Source organism: Aulostomus chinensis, chromosome 19 (assembly GCF_037954235.1).
Source record: "Aulostomus chinensis isolate RoL2024-O1b breed Wild chromosome 19, RoL_Achi_v1.0, whole genome shotgun sequence".
NCBI classification, from domain to species: domain Eukaryota; kingdom Metazoa; phylum Chordata; class Actinopteri; order Syngnathiformes; family Aulostomidae; genus Aulostomus; species Aulostomus chinensis.
This window is the reverse complement of record NC_141338.1, coordinates 24649674-24668153: the sequence shown is the minus strand read 5'-3', so window position 1 is coordinate 24668153 and position 18480 is coordinate 24649674. Positions and strand designations below refer to the sequence as shown.

Sequence of the window (18480 nt, the reverse complement as noted above, 5' to 3'; positions counted from 1 at the left end):
TTGCTGGCCTGATCTGGAGTGTAGTGCAGGCCATATTATTTGCCCAGGGAATTTTCCCGAGATATGGGCAAGCTAGATGATGCCATCTGCAAGCTGCAAAACAGACCCCTGGGGAGCATATTTATTGTTGCAGGGGATTCAAACCCTACCAGTCTGAAGACTGTACTGCCCAAATTCTACAAGAATGTGAACATTAAAACCAGGAATTAGAAAAAAAATCAACCGGGTGTATACAAATGTTTCACGATCCCTGTCTCGTGTTTCCTGTTGTGTTGTGAAGTCGGTGTCCTGTCTTCCTGCGCTCCTCCCTGTGATTACCTCATGTGTCTCACCGGGGCCATTACCCCACCTGTGCCTCGTTTTCCCTTGCGAATTACCTCCATGTTTCCCTTTGTCCGCATCGGGTCATTGTCATGAGTGTTGATTATCTTCATGTTGTTTGTCATCAGTTTCGTGTCAGTTGTCATGAGTGTTATCTGTCATTAGTTCACGAACCTCCATTCTCTAGTCTCTAGTCTCCAGTCCTCAAGCCCTCAAGCCTCAGTCTCCTGTTTCCCTCTCGTGTCCGTACAAGTTTCATTATTAATAAACATCCCTTTTGTGAACTCTCCCTGTCCCAGTCTGCTATTGGGTCGACTCCCCCGCCAGCCAGAACGTGACAGAATGACCCGACCACAAGAAAGGACCCAGCAGACAATCCCCCCCCCCCCCACACACACACACACAAACACATATAATGACTCTCTTGGAGCATCTTTGTTTCATGGCTAAGAAGACGGCAGAACAAGAGTCTCCATACGTGGAGGACTATATGGGCACCCGGCTGCCCCGGGGGGTCCTCGCTCGGTGCAGCGATGGGGTTGACAGTGACCTCAAGGGACAAGTGTTCTTTTTATTGAAGATACTATCAAGAATTCATATATCTTATAACAATGATACATTTCATTAAAATTCTCATTTGAGTGTCAATAACATTAGATTAAAAATACAGCAGCACTTTACATATTGCTCTTACAAAAATGTATTTTTGGTTTTCTTATTTTTGTCAGTGACGCAAAAATTGCGATTGCTGAAGAATCACCTGCATGTATTTTTAACTCAAAGGATAAAGACCTCACTGTTACGCTTCATCTCTCTCTCACAAACACTCACAAGTGACAGCACAGCTCCCATCCCCATTCAGCTGGTCTCAATTGTACTTCATGTACCTGAAAGTTATGCACATCGTTCATACAAACAGACAGTAAAATGAACAGTGGGAGTGGAATTCCACTTCACTTTTTCAGCCCAGCCTTCTCAGCCAAAACTCATTATCCCAGACATCATATCGGTCTCACCTGCCCCCCTCTCCCTCTTCATTCTTTCTGCTCGAACCAATCAGTGACACAGACAGGGAGGTCAGTGTGTGTCCCTGCTGAATACCCAAGTCATTATTTAAACTGTTGGATCTTTGTCTGCAGTCACAGACATTCTCTTATGTTCCAATTTTTAATCAGAAAACAATATTTAAATTGATCGTTTGAGTTATTAGGTTTTATACACAGAGTAAATCCTGAAAAGAATAATTCACTCATTAATAGAGTCACCCAGTATTTAATGAGTGTGTGCTTCCAGGTCTGGCAAGGATTGATTCCTACTGGTTAATACACACTGCTTCACTGTCCTACTTTGTTGGGCATTGATTTGAGCTTAAAGCAACTCCTGTCTGGAGGTTTCCTCGAAACAAACATGGTTTTCTTGGGATTCAGCCATAAATGATACATATTTCTGTAAATAAAAGAACTTGAGTCAGTTCTTCGCTCATAAAATATCTGCAAATAATATTTTTCTCCTGTTTATGTGAAAAGCAACTAAATATGATCATGTCATCGCAAACATTTTATCAGTCTGTTGGACAGAGCAGTAATTCTCAAACATTTTGGGATGCAAGCTTCCGCAAGTGCTACTATTAAACGATATTTTCTGTCAAATGCACAACCAGAGCCCAGGCAACAACACAAAAGTATCTCCAGTGTAGATCAGTTGGACTGAGGAAGAGCCGAAGCCCCAGTCTGTGGTATGTGATGAAGTCCTCAGCAGTGAATCCATGAAACCAGGGCACCCAAGATGGCACCTTTGAACCAAACACCCAGGGCTTAAAGACAAATAGCTGGATTCTAATCTGGGAAAACATGATGCATTGAAGCAGTCCAGGTCCCTAAATCAAACGTGCTCCACCAGTAGCTCAATAGCAGGCAATCTGGAAGGAGGGAATCGTAGATCATAACGGTGGTGCGGAAGGAAAAGTGTGCAGTGTCAGGTAACCATGGAAGAGATGGTCATGAAGTTGTAGCTCCTGGAGCAACCCAAACTCTGCCAACTCCTGTATTGTCCTGAGGATGAACACACACTTCTTCACCGCCACAGAATAACCAGAACCAGCACTAACCTCACAATAACAGTAAGAAACACTCTGATGTGTGTGACTCTAAAGGTTTCTGGTGCCCACCTCGGTTGCATAGCAACCTTGTGCACATTCCAGCAGTGCGCAGGACACGGGGCATACGTGCAATCAGCGCTTACTGCTATCAGAGAGGACTCTTGTCTGCTGGGCTGCTCTTTTCACACGTGGGTCAGTCCCACTGGGTCAGAACGCTGATACCAAAGCCACTGGCCAGTTACTTATCAATACATTTACGACATAATTCAGCGTGTTTCATCAGTAGCCAGGGCATAAATATATAAATCCGTGGCTGGTTTTTCATTGTAACCTCAGAGTTCATGAGACTGACATTCAAAGTTTGAAAAAACCCTTCAAATTCAGGGACGTATTCCAGCATGTTTCGTTCTGATTGTCTGAAGAGTGGCCCCTCGCCGACTTTATCTGTGTGGCCCTCGGAGAAAATTTTTTTCCCACCCCTGCTGTGGCAGAATAGAGTTGCTACGCTACTACATTTTTAGCTTTGGTCACAGTTGTGATTCTTTGAGAGTTTAGATTTTTATGAGGAGGTACTTGGTCAAAAAAGTTTGTTAAACAATGATCAGAGAATTTGCATGTGAATGGAAGAGCCAACCTGACAAAGAGTCAATGTGAAACACATTGTTGTTGGCTTCAATGTGAAAGCTTCTCAGGGAGCCCTGCCAGCACCAAGAGTGGCGAGAAGTAGTCGAGTTTCACAGCAGATAAGAGCACCACTACCAAAGAAGCAAGCAGCTGATGAACTGAAGCTCCTAGCAATGCTCTGTGCCCTCACTGCTAATGGAAGAAAAACTAATTATCGTATTCAGCAGTTTCCCAAAGCTGTGAGACACTGTCATTGTTTGCATATTTAGAAGCTTCCTTCTTCAACTGTTATTAACATTTCCATGTTTCCCACATGTTGCATTATAAACTGTTGTCTTGTCTGTAACAACATCTACTGCACGTCTGTCCCTCCTGGTGAGGGATCCTCCTCCCCTCCTCACCCTGAGGTTTCTCAGATTTTTCCCTGTTAAAAGGGTTTTCTATGGAGTTTTTCCTCAGTCGATGTGAGGGTCTGAGGGCAGAGGATGTTGTTATGATGCCATGTGAAGCCCTTTGAGACAAACTGGTGGTGGAAACGGGCTCTACAAATAAAATTGCCTTGCCATAGCGTGACCATCCAACCATCCATCCATCCATCCATCGACCCATCCATCCATGAGCCAGGTGATCACAGGTGGGGTTCACCCTGGACGGGTCACCAGTCCATGGCAGGGCCAACACATAGAGACAGACAACCATTGGCTCTCCCAGCCACGCCTACGGTTAATTTAGAGTCTGGATTAACCTGGTCCCTCTTGATGTCTTTGGACTGTGGAGGAAGCTGGAGTACCAGAGAGAACCCAGCAGGAACAGGGAGAACATGGAGACTCACCCAGAAAGACCCTGTGCTCCAGCCGGGGCTCCACCCATAACCTTGTTGCTGGGGGGCCACAGTGAGGACCACTGCTCCACCAGGCCGCCGCAGAGTGTGAAATTAACATCCAACCAAAAATATCAATATCAAAACCATAAATCCAAACAAACACTGTGATCACAATAAAATTTTGTTACCTTGTGATAACAAAGGTGTGACATAAAAGTGAATAAACATGGCTACGTATTATGTTATTAAGTATGATATTAACTATGAACCACCTGTTAGTGTCCAAGTGCTTTTTGAACTGTTGATATTGTGTTCTGAACATTTTAGTCTCATTGTACTTCAGTTCTGCTTTTGTAGTGTATGTTCTCTTGTCTTGTGATAGGTTTCCCCTTTGTGCTTTGCTTTACTTCCCTCTTCTTTGTGTGGTCATGTGTCACCAGTTTTTCTTTGGTCATAATAGTCCTTTCAGTTTTTGTTGGGTCCACTGTTTGGATCAGTCATTTTGTCGTTCGGTTCATTCTTTTTTCTGGAAAAAAAACTCCATCTCCAAGAACTCCAAGTTTTTTTTTTTAACCACTGCATTTGCCTCCACCTGCTTCCACTAAGCAAGACAGTCAGCAGTCACAGGTAAAAAGATGTGTGTGTGTGTGTCTATATATATCTGTATCTATATATCTAGATATAGATATCTAGATATATGTATGTATGGTTCTTGTGTAAGTTCTCATAAATCAAGTCACAGTCTCAGTCTTCAAATCTGTGGGCACTGATGAGATTATGTTCACTGACTTAAGTTGTGCAGGAATGAGTGAGGACTCATTGGAGATGCAGTTTGTAGACGAGAGGCTGACACAGAGAAACAGCTTTGTTAAATGTGATTGTGAAACAGGAAAGGACAGCAGATGAAGCCTCATTAGTTCTCTCTGCAATCACAGCGGTGACCGAGGTAACAAGCTGGCAACGTTTTTCTGAGGCTGGCTGATGTTGATAGCTTTAATATGTAAAATATGGAATAATGGCATGAAAACGGTTATGTTAGTTCACTGGGATCTCCAACATGATCTTTAATCAATTTGACACGGTGAAACAGGAAGTAGCGGTCTGAAATGGAGGAACTTCTCTGATGGACAGGGATCATGGCGTGACTGTGCCTTGCACGTCAGCACAAGAAACAAGAGGTGGAATGATATAAGCTGGGAGTGGTCCTGACATTGTGTGGTGGGGTTATGTTCCATAGACGTTTATACGATCTGCCCTCAAATATTAAGAATGAACGTTCCACCCAGTTCACAGGGATGCATTTGAAAGTTCACTTCATTTCATTTTCTGAAAACCCATCAAACCAAGGAGAAAACGGACACGACAACAAACAACTGGTGTGAAAATGCTCTTCAACAGAATCAGCTGAAGGTGGCAGCACAATCAAATTACTTACTGTGAAAAATGAAAAAGAAATTCACCTACATTGTGTTTCTGGTAAACACACTAAATTAGATACAACCTAACATAAAATTATTTTATCTTTGGAATGCAGCAAGTAATTCAAGTACCAATGATCTACGTTTCTGTTCCTTTTTGCAAAGGAAGTAACGTTTTGCCTGGGTGAGGAGAGTAAATCACCCAACTGTGAGCTCTACAGCCAAGCATCAACCTGAGATTCTGGCAGCAAAATCTGCAGATGACGAAAACTAGATTGTCTTCAAGAATCCCAAAAACCAGGAGAAGTTTGTGTCAAAACCGTTATTCCACAAGCGTTTCACTTTATATCACCACTAACTGGCAGTGTGGCAAAATATGAAATGTTGATGAAACAATGGTTTGTAATGAAACTCCCTGAATCGGTCTCCTGTCTAATTATTGGTCCACACTTGAGAGCACCATGATGCCACCATGATGCCACCATGATGCCACCATGATGCTTCCATGATGCCACCATGATGCCACCATGATGCCTCCATGATGCCACCATGATGCCACCATGATGCCACCATGATGCTTCCATGATGCCACCATGATGCCACCATGATGCCTCCATGATGCCACCATGATGCCTCCATGATGCCTCCATGATGCCTCCATGATGCCACCATGATGCCTCCATGATGCCACCATGATGCCACCATGATGCCTCCATGATGCCACCATGATCCCTCCATGATGCCTCCATGATGCCTCCATGATGCCACCATGATGCTTCCATGATGCCTCCATGATGCCACCATGATGCCTCCATGATGCCACCATGATCCCTCCATGATGCCTCCATGATGCCTCCATGATGCCTCCATGATGCCTCCATGATGCCACCATGAGGCCACCATGATACCTCCATGATGCCACCATGATGCCTCCATGATGCCACCATGATGCCTCCATGATGCCACCATGATGCCACCATGATGCCTCCATGATGCCACCAGAGCATCATTGTTCCTCATGCACCTCCTGAGCTTGATCTTCCTCTTGGTTCCCTCAACAAAACAAAGTCCACAGAGGCAAAATGTGCTGATGTGTTTGTCAAGATATTTGTTTGGGCTGGACTAATTTATATCTTCATGAAAAGTGGAAATGAAATTTGAAAATTAAAATGGGTGTTTTGTTCCCCATTCTAGACTGTTCTCAAAGAATAATCTCTGATCCGGCTCTCTTTTAATTTTGGTTTCAAGAGATTCATTACATTCCAAAGAAACGTACAAAACAGGAGCTCAGCCACAGTTGGTTGCAGGTTGTTCACACTCTTCCTTCCTTTCTGTCTCTCAGACTCTGGTGAATCCATTCTCATCTCTCCTCTCTGTGTGCAGATTAATTGATCCTACTGCCTTGGCTGGCTGATTAATTGCGTTTTCTGCCTGCGCTTCAGGTTTGAGATGAGACCAAGGCAGAGGGGAGTGTGCGTGCATGTGTGCGTGCGTGCGTGTGTGTGTGTGTGTGGTTGGGAGGGTAGTAAATGGAGTTCAGGAACTCACTACAGCAGCACAGTTTTGTCTGATCAAGGGTGACTGAATAGAATCAGCAGCACCCTTTCTCTTACTGTTCTGTGTGTAAAGTGTCAGAAGCACAGGAGAATGAAAAGTGGGATGCAGCTTCTGTATAAGGATCAATAAAATAGATGAAGGTACAAAACAGGATAGCAGGATTCCTTTGCTCTACCAAACTTGACTTGATGATAAAAAACAATTTCACCCCTCAATATAATTTAATAAATGAATGATCATAAAACATGAGTCAACATACGCACTCTTGTACGTCAGTATTGGTGCTTAAAGTGCATTTTGTTCTGCATATTTACTATTTAAAGGGTTTATAGAGATTACTGGCCCCAAAAGGCAAATAATCTCTTGAATGAGGCCGCTTGCTGCACGTCAGCCGTGCCATCACCTCAACTTCATTCCGCTTGTTGCTTTTCACACGACATACATCACTGTTATACTCAGCAAGGGGACGTCCACCATGCGGATTCGTCGAGCAACAATTTTGAAATACCGTCAGAATGGTCGTCATCTTCACTTTTGAAAATGTCTTCACATTTGTTTGTTTTGCCAGTTTCCCTATGATTTCAAATCAAAATATATTTTGTCACTTCAAAATTAGATCTCAATAAAAGTTTAATTCTTTTCAAGACTTTATTGAAATAAAAGAGAAAATCACCAGATTATTTTTCAGATCTTTTCCAATGTCCATGGTGTCGGTCTGACTTTGGCCCTGGGCTGCTGTCGTGGATGAGAACCCCAAGGAGGTTGTTTCGTAGTTCATATTTGGATTTGTCTTGTTTGGACTGTCGACTTGCACCGACAAACATTGTGCAACACTAAAGTCCCCACTTCTCTTTCAGTAGCAGTCTGGGTTGCAGCAGTTCCTCTCTCAAATTCCCCAAAGGGATGTGTCTTAACCTCAGTAACAACAGCAAAGTGCACACACTAGACAGTCCAAGCACTCACTACTTTTCAGATGACATTGATTCAATTAAATCGGATTCAGTGTTGAGGATCAAACTATCCGACAGGGCAGACATCACTGCTCCTGCAGTGTTTGCCTGGTGCATCTTCTTAAGCTAAAGAAATGATGATAAATTCTTAAACTTCTGCTCATTCAGTCGTGTCCTATTTGAAAGGCGATGGGAATACGACACACCGGTGAATAGACCTGACAAAGCCGGGCCACAGGTGTTTCCATCCGTCTTTGGAAAGGTGGGACTTTGGCTCATGACCATGATTGCGGTCACATTTACATCACAACTGGCCTCTTTCAACATCTGCTCTTGGACTTTGTAACCTCTTCTGTTAGTCTGTGCCAGTCTGAGTGATTGCCAGTTTGTGGGCTTTAGTTGCACATTTCTTTTAATTATTATAAATTTAGAAACCTCTTTTTTCCTGTGAAATCTGATTCATTTGTCAATCCGTTGCCCTCAGCACAGAGGGTTTGTTCCGACATCATACATGATTAAATGTGATTAAATGGCTCATTACAAAGCCCTTGTATATGAAAGAGAGTTCCAAGAGGAAAGCAACTTTAGTGCCAAAGTCAACATGACTTGTTACTGTAAAGATTTAGAAAAAGTAGCAAGCACCAGAAAAATCAGCTATGATTTAAGAAATCGAGCACACCGGTGTCGTGTGACCGCGTATTTATGGGACACTGTAAAATGCACAGAAAGCCCAGTTTTTCTGAATGCCACTAAAGTGAGACTCACATGAGCATTAATCATAGATGAAGTCCACCACCCACGCTGGTAAATGCGTAAAGAAACCATGCGTTCCCACAGTGAAAGTTCCCAAATAACTGGCAACAACGGCTCCCACCGATACATTTGAACAGAAACCTGGCTTGACGCTTGGGCAGTGTGCTCAAATATGGAGGAATTGTTTTCCAGATAAATCTGTAGTTGGGTTCATCGTGTGTATTCCTGGATATACTATGTTTGTGTGTTTTCTGTAGTGGTTCAATTATAGCACCAAAGCAGAGAAACACATAACATAGTTCAGCTTTGGCTTCCCGTGTGTTTCAGGATCGATTTGAAAGTTCTTTTACTGGTTTTTAAATGTCTTAATGGTCTTGGGCCTTCTTATGGTTCAGAAGTGCTTTTAGCTTATGAGCCCTCATGGACCCTGCACTCCTCTGGCAGCAGGCTTCTAGTCATTCCTAAAGTCAGGACACACACTCATGGCGAGGCGTCTTTTCAGTATTCCGGCCCTCATCTCTGGAACAGCCTGCCCGAGGACCTGAGGGCCGCAGACAATGTTAAGGTTTCCAAGAGCAGCTCAAGACGCATCTTTTTAGCTGAGCTCTGGCTCATATTCATTTTACTCATGACAGTTATTTATTTTAGGCCTTCATTTTGTATTCATTTATGCATTTTATTATTTCCTATCTTAATTTTAAATTATACCAATTTCTATTTTAGTTCTTAGCATTTATTTCTGTTTTAGTTTTTACCTATTTTTACTCTTTCATCATGAGGCTCTCCAGCGCTGGCTCTCTGCTCCTGGTGCAGACGGGATGGCGCTTTCTCGCTTGCTTGGCTGGTTCATCTCTACTCAGCTGAATGTCCACTATTCTAGTGTGTGTGTGTGTGTGTGTGTGCGTGTGTGTGCATGTGTGTGTGTGTGTGAACTGTGGGGTGCTTGTGTGTTTGAGGGACTGCTTTTAATTGTCGATGCGATGCAAAGGTTGGGGTGGGTCGTGGGGTTTGAGGGAATGTCTTTTTTCTATGTACAGCATTTTGAGCTACATATATGTACGAAAAGCGCTTTATAAATAAAGTTTGAGTGATTGAACTACAGAGGCTTCAGATGCAGTTGTAAGAACAAACTTGCCATACTTGTGTGTTAAAGTTGGGTTATGATAATGTTTCTCCAAGAGTTGTGAGCCTCTACACAAACCTGTCGACCTGCTGTAGGAGGCTGGGAGACAGCAAAACCCCACTGGGCACTGAAATGACAGTTCATCTTATTTAATAAATTATGAGTTACAGCCAATTACTTGGCTGCTAAGCATTTTCAAAGACTCCTGCTTGATTTATTGTTGTAAAAGACACTGGTGGAAGGGATTTTCAAAATAATACAAGCTGAGGAATAACAGTAAGTCTGCAGTTTGCGTTCTTATATTTAATCATCAACTTTTGGTGTTTGTTATGGCAACAATTTGGGTTTCTCATGTGGCCCCTGAGGAAAATCTATATCCCACCCCTGTGTTGGTTGATGTAAAGTAGATGAAAAGCCCAGAGGGCAGAGCCTATTTCAGAACTGCGCAGGTGGGTGAAGGTGGTTTTTGTGCACCTAACCTCGAGTGGAAGCCTGGTAGACAGCATCCACACCAGGCTGTGAAGTCTTCAACCACAGACCACATAAGGAAGTGAGACGGGGTGGAAAACCATCTGATCCACTTTGTGTTTTTACATAATGACCTTTTGCTTCCGTGCGCAACAAATCATGAATTAATGACCTGAGATGTTTTCTGTTCAGACTTTGATTTTTCAAAAGAGAATTCTTGTTTCTTATATAACCGTTTCACCAAAATTTGAGCGCCTAAAATTGTAGCCTACCATATTTCACCACCCATCTAAAGTAGGCTTTGGTGCGCTGGCAGCCGACCAGTTTAAACACCTCAGTGACATCTAATGACTGTAATGTGCCAAGAAATGAAAGAAATAAAATTGTATAAAAGCAAATGTGGATATGAAAAAATAAAATAAAAAAGGATATACAGAACAAACAGTTAATTTATTTTTAGTCAAAGAAATGTAGATGTAAGGGTCCAATCTGACTTAGAAGTACTGTAAAATATGTGACTTTTTTTAATCTTCTCGTCTTTGCAGACTGATGCAACAGGTTACCTGGGCAGTCCACTTCATTGATAACACTCACAAATAGTGGCTCAAGAGCACAAGAACACAGATCCCAACTGAGTGAAAAGCCCAGTCACAAGCTGTCTGAAAAGGATTGTTGAGGAATCACAGCAGCAGCTGGAACAGTTTTACCAGCAGCTGGAGAATCATTTTGGAGTCCAATATGAGGAGTCTGGTGTTCCTGCTCTTGGTTTCTCTTGCATATACCAAAATCTACGACCGCTGTGAATGGGCCCGTGTGCTGAAGAAGAATGGGATGGACGGATACCGTGGCTACAGCCTGGCCAACTGTGAGTACCACCTTTTTAGTCTGTAGGAAAAATTGCATTGTCTCTTCTTAACTAAGGGCTACATCGGAACAGCAGTCGACTACAAGTAACTTACGTACATTTACAGTTACTGAGTTGAAGCCACTTCAGTGACTTTCTTTATTTATTTCATTACCTTGCAAAGATTCATTTAATATCAAATATTGGTCAACCATCTTAAGACAGGTACTCATCGATTCGTAAAAGCACATCTTTGAAAACAAACAAGCAGAACAAACAGTTGTGACCAAAAATCATTTATCAGAGACATGTGAGGGATGGTGTGTGTATGTGTGTGTGTGTATGTGTATGTGTGCATGATGTGTTTGTGTCTGTGCAAGCATGTGTGTGTGTGTGTGTTTGGGTATGGGGGGACTCTTAGCACAGGGACTCTGTGGCATTTTTTGATTGCAGGGACAACACAGCTTTGCACCAGGGGATGAAATGATTATAAATGCTGCAAGAGTGATGTGTCACGTAGTGTTGACTCCAGTTGTGACTGGACGCTTTGAACAACATTCTGGGGCCACTGGGGAAAATCCAGGAATTCTTATTTCACTGTTTACCTTATGGCCACAGTTTTGAAACATTATATTTACCCAGATCTTTACCTGGCCTCTTGTTTGCTTACTGTTGCTCATTAACATGATCTGAATGTGGAGAGAACCAGTGGTGGGGCATCAGGGCCAGTAAGGCCTTCTCTGTTGCTCTACATAAACTTAGAAAAGTAAATTTTATTCATCATCATCATGTACTGCTTAATCTGGTTGGTCCGGGTCGCGGGGGCAGCAGCCTCAGCAAGGAATCCCAGACTGTCCTCTCCTCAGCCACTTCCACCAGCTCTTCCAGGGGAATCCCAAGGTGTTCCCTGGCCAGCTGAGAGATATAATCCCTCCAGCGTGTTCTCACCAGTTGCCCGAACCACCTCCACTGACTCCTCTACATGGAGGAGCAGCAGCTCTACTCTGAATCCCTCCTGAAGGACTGAGCTTCTCACCCTGTCTCTAAGGGAGAACCCAGGCTCCCTGAGGAGGAAACTCATTTCAGTCCCTTGTATTCAGGATCTTGTTCTTTCAGTCATTACCCAGAGCTCATGACCACAGGTGAGGGTTGGAGCATAGATTGACAGGTAAATGGAGAGCCTCACCTTTTGGCTAAGCTCCCTCTTTACCATAACAGACTGGTTTAGCACCAGCATCACAGCAGATGGCACTCCAATCCACCTGTCAATCTCCCGCTCCATCCTACCCTCACTTGTGAACAAGACCCCGAGATACTTAAACTCCTCCACCTGAGGTAGGACCTCTCAAGGACTTGGGTTCTGGACCCGGAGCTATGTGTCATGGTTAGGCCGACTATGTCTAGCTGGTAACGCTCAACCTCCTCCACCAGCTCCAGCTCTTTCCCTGCCAGACAGGTGACTTTCTATGTCCTAAAAGCCAGCTTTCATAGCTGGGGATCAGACAGCTAAGGCCCCCGTCTTGGTCTGCTGCCCAAACACACTGCACCAGACTTTTCTGGTTCCTCCTGTGACCCACCACCCACAGGAGGGTGGTGGGTCCATGGGAGGATGAATACATGTAACTTTTTTTGGGCTGGGCCCAGCCAGACCCCATGGGCTAAGGCCCGACCACCAGGCTCTCATCAATGGACCCCTACCCTGGGTCTGGCTCCAGGCCGGGGCATAACATCCCTGCGCCTATCCCAGCAGCCTTCCCCCAGGACAGGTCACCAGTCCATGGCAGGGCCAACACATATAGTCAGACAACCACTGGCTCTCCCAGCCATGCCTACGGTGTACTTTTGGTGGCCTTGTTAAAACTTTTAAGTACTCATTTCTTAAAATCCCCTTTTATTTTTGTGCTTTGACAGTGTCCCTGATCTCAGTTTTGAATTCTTAATTGTGAATGTGAGTTTTTTTATTTTAAATGCTCGGGTAATTGAGTGTTGCTCGACTAGTCTATATTAATGTGATGTAATGTGTAAAGTGTGATTCTGTATGGATTCTCAAGCTGTGGTGCCATATTGGTGGTAGAACTAAGTAGGACGTTACTGCAGGCCTAGGCATGACCTGCCTCGTCCACCATGGAGAGAACACTTCCCATCCAGGGCTCCGTGAAGCATTACTGATTCTGAGAGTCATGAAGAACTTTTACTTGAGTCATGTACTTCAGAACATTTTTTTTTCAATTATCTGCACTTTAGTATTGGTTCCTTTGAAAAGTTTTAGGTTATGTTTCTTGGGTAAGTTGTCACTTTGCTAGTATTTTCACCATCAGACGGCACATAGGGGATCGCAGATATTTCCTGTCTTTGAAAGACAAACCACACTGCTGAGAGTGGTGAGCGCCAATTTATCATTTTTCACATTCAAAAGATAAAAAAGGGGAAAAAGAACTTGATATTTTTTGTAATAATCATCTTTAAATCACAAATCTTACCAACTTAACATTTGTACTAGGTTGAGGGGAAGTTTAAGTCCTTGTCATGCGTTAAGCTAAGCTAAAGATACAGCTATCATTTATAAACATGGCAGCTTGGGGCAACTTGTCGAAGTGATTGTAGTCTCGTGATAAATTACCCCAAAATGCTCATGAGCAGTGTCTCATTCTTGTATGCTACTGCCACTTTCCCCCACCATTCAATGCTACAGGATGTTTTGCAGTTCTCAAAACTGGCCAGCGGCACTGTTAAAAGTGTGTTTTCATGTATAAATACAGAAGAGCAAATTTCAGATCTACTTTGTTTTGAAAGTTGAGATCAGTTAAATGACCACCCTCCAGGGTTGAGTGACGTTCAGTCATAAATAAGTCCATGTGAGAGACCACAAGACTGTCCCTGGTTGTTGATTTGATTTACACTTCTGTGATGAAGCTTTTATAGCCATTTGTTTTTGCTCTGAGTTGCATCATGGTTCTACAAGGACATCATTCATTTCAGAAGGTGGTTTCAGGACCGTAACTCAAGTCCGTGCAGTTTTCCTTTCCAATAAAAGGGTATTTGACCAGGACTGTCTGAGCACTGGAGTCGTCCACAACTACAGGAGATGGCTGGGAACAATACAGAGCTTGACAGCCAAACACAGCGAATTTATTCATTGCTCTGATGGCTGGCAGGAGCCACAAGTGAGGTCAGGCTAACATCTGCCTCTGAGAAGTCAATAATTCCTGATTATCGACATCTTGGAGGACATTACCAAGCTTACACCGTGGTAACTTGCCCAAGAAAAAAAAGGACATAATTTTATCTTTTTTTGTTTTACGATCAAAACGTTTTTCACTATTTTGCCTTGACAGTATTTTCTGGGGTTTTGACCAAAACCCGGAAAGTTCTTAGAGGTCCTTTCAAATATTTCAGAAATTATAATTTTTAAATAACATCAAATGGGGTGGCACGGGGGAGCAGTGGTCCTCCCTGTGGCCCGCAGCAAGAAGGTTGCGGGTGGAGCCCCGGCTGGAGCACGGGATCTTTGTGGGTGAGTCTGCATGTTCTCCCTGTGCCTGCGTGGGTTCCCTCCGGTACTCCGGCTACGTTCAATTTAAACGTGTTGATCGCAATGTGCACTTACTTCCATTTTTTCCTCTACCTCAAACCTTCCTGTCTCCCTCCCCTTCCTTGCCATCATTTATATTCTTAAGCATGTCTCACACATATCGTGTTAAAACACAGTTTTCTGGAAAAATACATCATAAAGTCTTCGTCTTCGTCTTGATCATAAAGTCCACATACAGTTATTATTTTTTCTTAGCTTTAAACAAACAATGTTGCATGACCATGACTGACTGTAATGTCGTAGATTTTAATGCCATGTGTTGTTCTTCCAGCAGACCGACAGGTTTTGATGCCTGATGTTCACTTTCCTCGTGTGTGTGTTGGTCTGCTCTGGATCCTCTGCAGGGGTTTGCCTGAGCCAGTGGGAGTCAAACTACAACACCCAAGCCACTAATCACAATACTGATGGATCCACGGACTATGGCATCTTCCAGATCAACAGCCGCTGGTGGTGTGAAGATGGCCGTACCCCAGGATCAGTGAACGCCTGTGGGATCAGTTGCAGTGGTCAGTTATGTGGTCTTCTCACTAAACTCTGTCCTGATCCCCCAGTAATTTTTTTCAAAAAGCCTCTTCATGATGGACAGTTGTCAAGAAGTTTAGCCGTTTTCTACGAGCTAAAGGTGACCAGAGGTGGAAGGATTACTCAGATCAGACGCAATGCAAAGACAAATACGCCTCTGGAGATTAATGCAGATGCTGTAAATGACATTTACTTTGAATTGTAATATCCACACATCACGCAGCATTTTACTGTTGTGAAGGGTTCAGCCCCTCCAAATGAGAGCAAAAGTATGGGCAGTGATGAATGATGATCAGAAGGGGAACACATAGGTTCTTCAACATCATTCTTCATGAGACTTCTTTTTGTCTGCCATGGGGCAGAGAGCGCAGGAATACCTCTTTTTTGGTTAAAATGCCAACAACTCGGGCATTTGAAACATGACACACAAAATAGCAATGGTCCTTTATTACTTATTTCTCAAGCAGATGAACATGTTGACTTGACATTTTAATTTTCATTGGTATGGCCATCAGTGGTGCTAATGCTATGAATGTCCAGTTTCGCTTGCCCGAGTCCCTGCAGCAACTTTTGGTGTCTCACTGACACAACAGCTGGTTCAGAGGTAAAGGATCCACAAATGTACATCTCCGGCTCAAGTCTGTTGAAGCAGCACCGTATTTACAAGGATGAGGTGTGACACTTACAAAGCTCACACAGCTCTCGTGACACAGACTGCTAACCTCTTCAGTCACATCCCCATGGATCTTCTGTTGCTCGTGACCTATTTTTGTCAGCAAAAAACTGTAACAGTACCCCCTTCAGTGTAGCAGTGACAGCAATGATTACTTGAAATACTCCTCGCAGTTGCAGGGAAAGAGTTAGGTTTAATTTAGATTTGCTGTTATTATTGTTGTCACAGCACTCTTGACCGATGATGTCAGTGCGGCTATCAGATGTGCCCAACGTGTCGTAAGGGACCCCAATGGCATCCGCGCCTGGTAAGAACAATGATATATTGGATGTGTTTGAATCCTCACAAGTAGCAGATGAGTGATGCCATTCTGTCTGGTTTCAGGGTAGCCTGGACCAGCCACTGCCAGAACCGTGACCTGAGCCCCTATGTGTCAGACTGTGGTTTATAACCGGGGACATGAAAATGTCTTCTTCAGCAGCAGTACATTAAAATGTTTGTACTGTTTCCACTTTAAAGCTGACTCAAATACCAAAGCCTGACACTTCTAAAGTCAAATCACTTCAAAGTGATACATTTTTAGACAACTGTTACACAATCAAACTATACTAAAGGGTTTGGGTAACCCAACCAAACACTGAGCCACACACAATTGAGTCTAAAATAAAGACATCAAATATGGTCTTGTAAAATGTCAAAATATTGTTTTGTTTTTTATTATCTTTACAACTCTTGTATTTGTACTTTGGACTACTGCTTTTATTGACCCCAGTGAAAACAGCCATGATCATAAGCCTTCTCCAAATCCACAAAACACATGTGGACTGGTTGGACAAACTCCCATGTGCCTTCCAGCACCCTCGCGAGGGTGAAGAGCTGGTCCACGGTTCCACATCTAGAATAAAAACCACATTGGTCCTTCTCGATCTGAGGTTCGACTTTTGCCCTGACCCTCCCCTCCAGTACCCTGGGGTAGACCTTTCCAGGGAGGCTGAGGAGTGTGATCCCCGATAGTTGGAACACAGCCTCTGGTCCCCTTTCTTAAAGATGGGAACCACCACCCTGGTCTGCCACTCCAAAGGCACCGCCCCAATGTCCACGCAATGTTGCTGAGACGTGTCAACCAGGACAGCCCTACGACATCCAGAGCCTTGAGATACCCAGGGAGGATCTCATCCACCCCCGGAGCTCTGCCACCGTGGAGGAGTGTTGCTTTTGTCAAAAAATGTATGACTAAATATCATCATCAACGAACCTTTATCACATGACAAAGATGAGATGAGACATAATGTTAATGCTGGTCATGTGACGTTGAGATGAATAAATGTATACTGTTGACTAATAAAAAGAGACTACATGTGGTTTATGCTGTAAAAACTGGACTAAAATGTCTCTGCATTTTCATTGACCTAAACAAAGCTGGTAAATAAAGTCAGTGAAGTAAAATTTGTCTTATTTCATATCCTTCATGCTACCACAACCTATTGAATTAAACTTCATGTTTGTCGACTAACAATGGTGGTTTTGGGAGGAGAAGGAGAGATAATATTTGGAGAAACTTCCATTACGTAGGAGCGGAAAATAAAAGGGAATGTATTGTTGAAAAAGATGGGGAGAAATGCGGCCACAAAGTAAAAGGAAAGAACACGTCTAACCTGAAGAGGCATTGCAAGGCTTTCCACAATGAAATTGAAGTAAGTCGCGATATAAACCTAACATTACTGTCTATTTTAGAAAGCTCAAGCCAACTCATGAGGTTGTGGCTAATATGTCTCATTTTAACGTTAGATTTAGAAGTTAGTTTTACTCTTCAGCTGATAGCCCCTGGAGCTGCAGAGGACTGAGACTAATGTTTGTGACTGAAGTGTGCATTTGTTTGTGAGAAATGTTGCTGTAATTTCTCAACAATGAACTGCGGATAATACATGAATTTTGCCCCAAAAATATGTGCCTCTGCGACGAATACTAAATTGCGGCTAACACATGGTTTGCATTAATATAGCCTGCTAGAATGGTGAACAGATTCTATAACAGCGTTTGTGATGCTAATTGGCTAGGTTAGCTATTAGCTCTTAAAGCTAACATCACTTTCCAGTTAATCAGGGCTTTTGCCACAGTCTGTCTGTCCATTTGTTCAGGCCAGTTCAGTTGTCGAACATGAGAAGATGTCCACTTGTTCATATTAGCACGAATCAATTCATCCTTTGAAAGATGTTAACTTCATAATAACCCAGGATATCAACTAACAAAACCTAGCTCAGCTCAGTATGGTTAAAGAGGCCTTATGCTCAATTCAGGGGCTTTCAATACAGGGTTGGACCCGAATGGGGCACGATTGAAAGAGTCGATCAATAAAAAAACTATAATTGGCGCACATCTCAGTCAGCGTACTCCTCTATTCTGCACCCCCCCACACACACACACATACACACACCTTCTCCTCGGTAAGGTAAGGTAACTCTCAGTGTACCCGATGGTAGATTTGGTTGCAGGTAAAGAACAACTGGCTGCTTACAGACACATAGACAACATTAAGGACATGGACAGAAAACAGTGACATAACAATGACAACAGTGCTCCAGACACTGAGACGTGGATAAAAAGTATACAAAAATGTTTTGGTATCAAAAATCAAGGGATGAAATGCCGAATAAAAACCATCATAGCAGATACAAAAAACTAAACCAGAATATATAAACAGATTACGAAGGCTG

General features: G+C 43.2%; 1 protein-coding gene and 1 long non-coding RNA gene across 2 annotated transcripts in view; one reads left to right on the top strand and one right to left on the bottom strand.

Annotated features, from left to right (window-relative positions):
- LOC147244475 (uncharacterized) overlaps nucleotides 1-4149 on the bottom strand; it is a 31208-nt gene extending 27059 nt beyond the window's left edge. The window contains exons 1-2 of the long non-coding RNA XR_015110313.1: nucleotides 4055-4149; nucleotides 3876-3946 (exon numbers count right to left, since the gene is read on the bottom strand). This is a non-coding gene — a long non-coding RNA (uncharacterized LOC147244475). The remainder of the gene's footprint in view (nucleotides 1-3875; nucleotides 3947-4054) is intronic.
- A 173-nt stretch (nucleotides 4150-4322) lies between these two features.
- lyz (lysozyme) lies at nucleotides 4323-17212 on the top strand. Its single transcript, XM_086186839.1, has 5 exons — nucleotides 4323-4493; nucleotides 10681-11000; nucleotides 14916-15077; nucleotides 15995-16073; nucleotides 16151-17212. The coding sequence occupies exons 2-5, from the start codon at nucleotides 10874-10876 to the stop codon at nucleotides 16215-16217; spliced, it is 435 nt and encodes a 144-aa protein (XP_086042965.1). The 5' UTR covers nucleotides 4323-4493; nucleotides 10681-10873; the 3' UTR covers nucleotides 16218-17212.
- Nucleotides 17213-18480: the final 1268 nt, after the last annotated feature.